Source organism: Saccostrea cucullata, unplaced genomic scaffold (assembly GCF_032062105.1).
Source record: "Saccostrea cucullata isolate Sc308-1 unplaced genomic scaffold, CSIRO_AGI_Scuc_v1 ctg11848, whole genome shotgun sequence".
In the NCBI taxonomy this organism is placed as follows: Eukaryota; Metazoa; Mollusca; class Bivalvia; order Ostreida; family Ostreidae; genus Saccostrea; species Saccostrea cuccullata.
In genome coordinates, this window is record NW_026922553.1 from 1 (window position 1) to 9,214 (window position 9,214).

Consider the following 9,214-nt stretch of genomic DNA (forward strand, 5'->3'; position numbering starts at 1 on the left):
GACATGATATTAAGTATCTTCCAAAGAAAAAAAATTGTTTGTATCATCTGTCCTTAAGGGGGGGGAGGTGAGGGCTCTGTCGTTTACTTTTGATTAATTGAAATTCACTGAAGACGTTGGATCATTCTCCATTTTCATTTATTTTAGAAAAGGTCATTATATCATTTACTAGGTTTATTTAGGTTTTAGAAGGAGGAATTCGCATAAATAATGTGCAAGATTGAAAAAGAAATATTTTCCTATGCAGAAAAAATAACCATCGAAGGGAACTGAATAAAGATTGTGCATATTGGTTTAAAGGGAGTAAAGAAGAATATTTTATGGATTACTTATGGAAAGTTTTAATAACATGTCTCTTGTTATCCTATTACAAATATAATATAAAATTGTCAATTATGCAATCAAAAAGCTTTCCCTAAGATAGATGTTACATGCATTGCTTTTAAATATAGGCCATAATGTACTTTAGATAAAAAGAAAAAAAATGTTGTGTAATTTATAACAATGAAAAGTGTTGATTATATTTTGATAACAGCAGATTAATATGACTCAGAGGATGGAAAATCCATAATGTTACTCTTTCGAAAACAATTCGAAGGAAGCAATTTTAATATGTTTTACAGTATTTATAGTAGTATGTTCTATATCATAATTTTATCTATTATCGCTTATATATTTCTGCATTCATATAAAATGTTCCTGGTTTATTTCACTCAAAATATGAGGTCTACGATCTTTTTTACTGACGGAATAAATTGCACGACACTTTTACAAGATATTTATTTAAATAAATCATACATTTTATTTCTTTTTTAAAAAAGGAATATGATCACAGATATGAAGAGGTAAAACCTAAAGAAACAAAACGTGTTCAGTTTATGAATCTATTTTATGAAATGTTTACTACGTTTTTAAAATATTTTTGACATAACTTCTCATTAACAAGTCATTTTTTATAATAAAGCTTTGGAGTCAGTCAACAGAAACAAAGAGGAAAGAACAAATTGGCATTGAGCATCCAACCACATCAAGAAACTTGAAGCATGTTTTGGCGGTTCTTCTATTTACCATTCTCGTATGCGGACTTGCCTCGACAAGTACATAATATGCTCTCGAGAGAAGTAAACTGGAAGGTAATCCACTCTGTCATTACTATATCTTATTTTGGTCGGTCGATATATTCTCCAATAGTTTATAATTTTTTTTCCAAAGAAAGAGTAACTCAAGTATGGTAACTTTAACAAGTTTCTCTCTCAAACAATTAAGGTACCCTACCATGTATTTGTGCTATATACCAGAGGATAATATACTTTAGTATAACTGTCCAATTGGCAATTACTAGCATTACCAATAGGACAATTCTATGGTGTTTTAATCTACTTCAACATTTCAAAACAGCTTCAGAATCTCATGATCATGATAACTATGATGATTTTTTTGTATATTATGAGGAGATACAGAAAACGTGTTGTATTATGTTGAACCAGGAATCATTTACACAACTGACATAGAGAGCAAGAATAATTCAAATTGATACGAAACTATTCTTAAACATTGATTCAATGTAGTTGAAAAAGATTAACACTGGAGTTTGGTGGGACTAAAATGGAAAAGAATTTAATTTTAAATTTATAAAGGAAAAACAATCTAATTTACAAGTGTATACCTTAAAACAACATGAACAGTACATGAAAGTAAGGTTTTCAACCCCTGGGGCTATAATAAGCCTATAATATGTGGAGTATGAAAGTTGCCTGGCTATGAGAATCGTTTTATTGAAGAATTTGTTTATTGTGATGCAACTTACAAAGATCTTTGTTTTGAAACTTTCGAATGAATTTCTAAAAAAAAAACGTACTAAATCACCGTTTTTTAGGCAATGACTTCAATGAAAACATGAACTCACAGTATAGTAGCAAAAACATGAACTTACAGTATAGTAGCAAAAAAAATTGAAACAATCCAAAAATACATTTTAAGATGACTCATGTTAGTGTTGGAGTTTAATTTGAAGTAACTAAGCATTCATTCCCTGATTACATATTTTGATTCAAAGACATTTCGTTAAATTCTTGGAGTTGTTTTGTTAAATGTATCCTGGACTTCTTTATTTAAATTATGAAAATGGTTTTTTCCCTTTATAACATTAAAACATAGATAATTTTATTCACTAATCTGTGTTACAGAAAACCAACAATCTAAAGCTGTGGCGAGGATGAATTTTCGAACGAACCTTGCAGAGGCCAGAAACTGAAATCAACAAGCCATAGAAATAAAGAATTAGGTGAGAAATGTATATTTTTTTCCTCTTAAAGATTAATATATTTCTTTTTTTCTATACACACATTATATGTAACTGTTGCAGGAAGCAGAGGATATAGTTTCTAGTCAGCTTTATCCAAAGTCACGACGATGGAAGTAAAACAAACCGAACAATCCTTGTAACACAAGAAACTGATTTCAATTTAACAGTTTCACTGCCAGAGATTCAAAGTCCGAGTCTGATATCCATATCTAGTCGTAGAAGTTGAAACATCACCATGAAGAAGTTAAATGTACACTATTCTCTTGTTCCTTCTTATTTTACCCCTGAATATAAAGCTATTATCACCAAGACCTCAGTCCCAGCATCTGTATTGACTCACCATAGTTATCAAACATCTTCAGATACTACAGCCGTATTTCCAATCGACAACCTTTCAACATTTTACATCATATCAACAGCGACACCGGCAAATTCCAAATCAGGTAGCGGAAGTCATTTCACCATTGCTTCTCTGAAAGAGAACACGCTTGTTATAATAAAGTTTGCTGCAGATCATGACGTGAAAATATTACTGCAAGGGAGAATCTATAGAAGAGGTGATATATTCTATATCATTTTGAACAAGTATCAAACATTCCAAATAGGCATTAAAGCCGACATGACAGGAACAACGATTAATTCTTCAAATCCTATCGCTATCTTTGCGGGAAATAGGTGCAATTGTGTTGGATATTATGGATTTTGCAATATGCTTATAGAAATGGTACCTCCAGCTGACAAGCTCGACTATGTTTTCATTGTCCCACCAAATATTCAAGTTATATCAAATAGGCTACTGAAAAAATCAAAAGAACGACTACTGTTTTAAAAACCAATTTGTTGAATTTGCTATCGGCGAACACGAAATATTTCCCACTAATGAACATACAGCAATTGATAATAAACCTTATTAACGATAAAAAACAATCTTCAACCATTGCACAGAAAGGGAATAGATCTAGACTTTAGTACCATATAAAAAAAACTTGCATACATCATCTAGAATTAAAACATACTTACATGCAACGACTTGTAAAAGATCTTCCACGAACTGAACAATAATGTAGAGAGTGAATATATTGCCCAGAATCTTTCATCTAAAAATATCATAGTGAAGAGATTCCGAAGTAAAAAAAAATCCATCAAAATTGCAAATGAATGTTTTAATAATCTTGATAGTACTGTAGCAGAAAATATTTTCGGTGAACAAAGGGATTGCCAAATATAAAAGGAAAATACAGAATTTAAATTTATTTTACATTGTGTGGGGATAAAAGGCGGGAATAAAAATTCTTGCGAATGAAAAAAAATCCGTGTACAAAGGAGGACACATGAAACGCAAATGATCTGGAGCAAATCGTCCGTGAAATATGGGGTATCTCCCTTTGCACTATATATGCAAGCATTCCTAGGAGAAATCGAAGTGTTCTACGCTCTAGAGGCCATAAAACAAAGTACTAAGACAAAAAAGGTCAGTGGTAATTTTATTTTATTGATATAAATTAAGCTTTACATACCGCAAGCGCAGCGCACGCATGAATGACGGCGGCCATTTTGCGAACTCATTTTTGTCACAATACAATATATTTTAAAATGCATTTTATCAAAGCACACTTCTTTTTTTCTTTCCTTTTTCCATAGTGAATACTAAAGTTTGTAGTCAAGCACATTATTAGACTTCCTTAAATATTCAAACTGTGATCCTTTGCACTTCATTCGATTATAAGGGAAAAATCATTAATTTGCAATGTTGTTGTCAAGTCTCACAATTAATGTTCAACAGTGTATTTCCAGTGTAGCCATGACCATCGAATGCGCGTTGACCAGTTACGATAAAACCAAATCGCGACCCATCTGATGTTTTAACATCAATAACACCGCTCGAAACACTTGTAGTACAAACATAGTAAAGATGCTTTCCAACTGAAACTGAAGCTTTAAAAAGACAGCTCTCTACATTGAATTTTGTTCCGTTGATTTGAAGATTTCTAAGAGAATCATGTTTTATCATAAAAGTAACGAAGCTGAAGTTGTACCCCTCAGGCACGAAATTTGTGTAAGCGTTGAGATACTGATTAATTCCAGGAATGGTGACCATGAATGCATCGCCATATATTTTAGCATTTGCTGAAGAAGCTGCAATGCTGTTCACTAACACAGGTTTGGTAGAAAATATAACACCTATTTCGTGTTCGCGAACAAGGAATTCAGCAAACCGATTTTTCAAAAGAAGTGTTCTTGTAGAGGTTTCCTCAGTGCTATATTTTATATCCGTTTTCTCTATCGATGCAATGCGTACATGCGATTGGAATCTATGAATGTTTGGGGGCACGATGAATACATTATCTAATTCTTCAGTGGGTGGAACCATTTCCATGAGCATACTGCAGTAGCCATAGTAACTGACATTACTACAACTATTTCCTGCAAAAACTGCAACCGGTTTGGAAGAATGGATCGTTGTTCCTGTCATATCTGCTTGATGTCCTATTTGAAACGTTTGATATCTGTTTAAAATAATATTAAATTTGTCCCCTCTCCCATAACTTCTTCCCTGAAGCGCTATATCTGTGTCATGATCAAGTGCGAATACAATGCTAACAAGAGTATTGTCATTCAAAGAAGCAACTGTGAAATGACTTCCACTGTCGAAATAATTATGTGTTGGCGGTGCTGTCAATAGTATGTAGGATGTTGAAAGCTTGGTAATTGGTAATACAGTTGTGGTATCTGGAGATAAATGAAGTCCATGATAAGACAATACAGTTGACGGGACTGAGGTGTTGATGATAATACCTTTATATTCAGGGGTGAAGTAAAAAGGAACAAGAGAATAGTGTACATCTAACTTCTTCATGATGATGTTTCCACTTCTACGACTAGAAATGGATACAAGACTTGAACTTTTAGTCTCTGGTAGTGAAACTGTTAAATTGAAATCAGTTTCTGATGACACAATAATTGTTCGGTTTGATTCACTTTCATTATTGTTACTTTGGATAAAGCTGATCAGAAAACTATGTCCTCTGCTTCCTGAAATAATTATTTAAATTGGTGTATATTTAAAATAAAAATAGGTATATTTAAAAGGAAATACTTAATTTAATACATTTGTTACCCAACTCTCTGTTTCCCTGTTTTGTTGATTTTGGTTTCTGGCCTCTTCATAGGTTATTCAAAAATTCATCTTTAATCAAAGATTTCGGCGGATGGTTATCTGTTACACAAAGAAGTGAATATTTATGATACAAAGGTGTTGAAGGGAAAAAAGACTTTCTAAAACAAATTCGAATTCAAGAAGAACTGAAACGTCAATGGTACTCTTAACCAAAAAGCGCAGAACTAAAGAAATGTCTTTAAATCAATTCAAGAAACGGATGCATAAGTCATTGAATTAATTATTTCAATTAAACTTATAGTCATCTGCTCAGGATTTTTAGATAACATAAATTGGCTGTGCATTCCTTTTTCAAATTAAATTTCCCAGAAAAAAAAATTTACAAACTAGCCATACTTCAACATGTCGAGACCACTAGATTCTCTGACGTAAGCATACATTTGTATGCAGATTAGCTATCTGTTTCCTTTACTCATTGATGAATGAGTCTCAATGCATTATGGGCTACTACAAGTTTAATACTTTGTTCTGATGAAAATAAGGGCAATCTGAATTTTAACTTTGGAAACTAATTTTTTTTAAATTTACAAAATTTGTTTCTGAAGCCTTTTATCAACTTTTAATGCATCGGTCCAAACCATTGTTTAAAGAGATGTGAGTGATATTGTGTCGATGAGGCATTGGAAGTATTTTTTTCATGTGATAAATGTGTTTATTATACCTCTAATGATTTTTCACTATATAAAAGTAAATCGATATATTTTGCTGATTTCCTGAAAATCACCTTGAATTAACCGATTCCCTGCAAAACAGACTGATTCTCTGCAAAAAAGGTACGTTTTTGATGAACTGTTACACACCTTTTCGAAACACTTAGCATTTTCTTTCAACTTACGACAAACTTAGAAATGTTCCGAATAAACTCATGAATATTCATTAATGAACCGAAATGCATCGCGAGTCAACTGGTTCCATATCAATAAAAAAGAATCAGTTTACTGGTAGCAAATGAAAACAGAAAGGGCTAGGTCAAGATTTGCGTAATGTTACTCTCAATTTTACTAAGTATAAACTCGGACAAGGAACTGATTCATTGATAAAATGGAATTCTATTCATGTCTGTATTCTGTTTTGTTGTTTTTTTTTATTTATTTCTGTTGGAATTAAACATTATTACAGGATACAGTATTGAATATAACTTTTTCAAATGTCTTGTTTGTATCTGTATAATAAAACAGTTGAAATATATCATTGAGGGAGTCTGCAAGTATCCAGTTCCTCTCGAGCAAGCCTAAATAGACTTACTCTTGGGGAACTGGAATCTTGCTGACTCCCTCAATGATATACTTTAACTATATAATATAGTTTTAGACAGTAGTACAAGATGCGAAATTATTATTTATCCCCTCCAAATCATCAAATATTCCTATGTGCATGCAAACATCAAAGTGTTCTGAATAGGTATCGTATTTTAAGCAGTTATTAAACAATTTCAACATTAAGCATGAGCATGAAGCAGTGTCCTTAGAATATAATTTTTAGTACAGTAAACCAAATAAGAACAGGTGTCGCTTTTGAATCTTAAACACGTAGTAGACTATCATGCTTTGGGACTCATAATCACTTGATTGGAGAACGGTTGTGACGAAAACATCGTCTCATGTAACAAATTGCCTTCCATATAAGGAAGTGTAGCCGATCTGTTCAATGACAATTTCGTTGGAAAAATCATACATTATTAACGAATGTGTCATCTGATTAGTAAGAATAGCTTGGACTACCTTCGGATTTTCTTTTCTCGAGACCATATAATGCAGATGTCGAGGCAAGTCCGCATATGAGAATGATGAAGAGAAGAACCGCCAAAAGAGGTTTCAAAGATCTCCTAGGTGTGGTTGGATGGTAAATGCTAATTTCTTTTACATTCCTTGTTTTTGTTGACTGACACCTAAGCTTTATAGTCAATAATATTAGATTATTTATAAGTGAAGAAAACACATATTTAAAAAAAAGGATAGTAGTGCATAGTAAATGAAATTTATATGTAAAAAAACTTGTTTCTTTGGGTTTTATTTACCTCTTCATATCTGTGATCATCTTCCTTTTAAAAAGAATTTAAAAAAAAACACTTTACATGTACGATAAAAATATACATGTCATGAAAATGAAGTAATATGATAAACAGCTAAGTTCTAATGATACTGTAGAACGTTTTAAAAGTATTTCTTTCTGATTGTTTTTCGAAGAATGACATTATGAATTTTATCCTTAAATTGATTTGATGTATTTAAATAAAATTTAGTAATTTTATTGACATTGTTTTCGTTATAATTTCTTTTATATTTAAATACATTTTGACCTGTAATTATAAGCAATGCATGTAAAATATCTGTTAAGATGATGCCTTCGGAAGTGGATTTTGAATAAAACATAGACTAATATGTATTATATTAGTAACTAGTTAACAAAAGAAAAAAATGTTTTAAAAACTTTTCATACATAATCAATGTATTGCCCTTCTTTACTCCCTTTGAACCAATGTGCGCCATGCTTATTCAGTTCCATTCCATCGGTTATTTTCCTGTAATAGGTAGATATTAAATTTTACAATAAATCAATTTTTTTTTACAGCGAAACAATATTTTTCTGTTTTTTATATACGTAGATATGAAACGAATGTACATGTATGTAGCATTAATTTGATAATAACCATTTCTAAAATTAAAATGCAGGTGATAAATTATTCATAGGTTAACAGATTTTCTTGTTTAAAGTGTTTCATTGCATGCAATATTGCGTTTTAATGAACAGTCTATATACAGTATACAGTCTATAATGAAAAAATGCATTTGGGATAAAATGTTGCATTATATTGAATTATTTTTATTTTGTTTCCTAAAGATACATTAATTTTTTTCATTAATGATATACACATGTAATACTAATTTTATGTTTTTAATGCACAATTTTTTCATCCTTAATTTGTAATACTATACATGATCTCATGCATCTTTTAGTAAGTGTATTTTATCTTCATCAAAATTGGTTTATTTGTGAATATCTTATCATTACGATGGTATGATTATATAAGTGCATATATATTGATACAGATTTAACAAAATGTATCGAAAAAAAATTTATACTAATTTAACATTTTAACATTAGTGGGATTTTTCATCATCGGTTGCTGCAGTTGTAAAATACTAGAATACTATTTGACTAAAATTATATATTTCTTTTAAAGAAAATGATAACCTAGATATGCCCTTTGAAAAAAAAATCATCAAAATAATAAACAAGATACGATACCTTCTAGATTACTACATATTTCTTCTACTATTCCTATCACAGAACAGCACGTCTTTCTCAGTTTTTTATAGACTTAGGCTACCAGAAAAAAGGGAAGGAAAATCGTTAAAGAAATATATCACGTGATTCAGACGTTCGAAATCATTTGCCAATGGACATTTTTAGAGTCCCTAAAACCGAATCAGTGGAAGGATAATTGCTTTGAGAAGTATATTTTTGCTAAGTATCAAAATTCTTAAATAAAATGATAACAACAAACTAGATACGATCTCGTTGCGAGCAACGAGAGGTCTTCCGTCCGTTTTAGGAAAAGAAACCCACGTAAAATCGAGCTGAAAAGAGATTCAAAATTTTGGTCACAAGGAGGATTGAAACCATGTCGCCAACGTGAATGCGCTTTTTTTTTTACTTTTATATCCCCAACGCGCTAACCATTAAGCTATTGAGAGTACTGCTCTAAATATACTTGTGTATACCACGGT

General features: G+C 31.4%; 1 protein-coding gene across 3 annotated transcripts; it reads right to left on the reverse strand.

Moving 5' to 3' along the window:
* Positions 1 to 3,935: 3,935 nt before the first annotated feature.
* LOC134261946 (IgGFc-binding protein-like) lies at positions 3,936 to 8,835 on the reverse strand. 3 transcript variants are annotated; one of them, XR_009990919.1, is made up of 6 exons: positions 8,733 to 8,835; positions 7,923 to 8,004; positions 7,501 to 7,524; positions 7,205 to 7,376; positions 5,424 to 5,522; positions 3,936 to 5,035 (listed from the first exon to the last, which is right to left on the reverse strand). XR_009990919.1 is itself a non-coding variant. In XM_062744326.1 (6 exons), the coding sequence occupies exon 6, from the start codon at positions 5,160 to 5,162 to the stop codon at positions 4,062 to 4,064; it is 1,101 nt and encodes a 366-aa protein (XP_062600310.1). In that variant the 5' UTR covers positions 5,163 to 5,338; positions 5,424 to 5,522; positions 7,205 to 7,376; positions 7,501 to 7,524; positions 7,923 to 8,004; positions 8,733 to 8,835; the 3' UTR covers positions 3,936 to 4,061. The 3 variants fall into 3 exon arrangements, 2 of the variants coding, with proteins under 2 accessions (XP_062600310.1, XP_062600311.1); XM_062744326.1 differs by having other exon boundaries at positions 3,936 to 5,338; XM_062744327.1 differs by lacking the exon at positions 7,501 to 7,524 and having other exon boundaries at positions 3,936 to 5,338.
* Between the last annotated feature and the right edge of the window lie 379 nt (positions 8,836 to 9,214).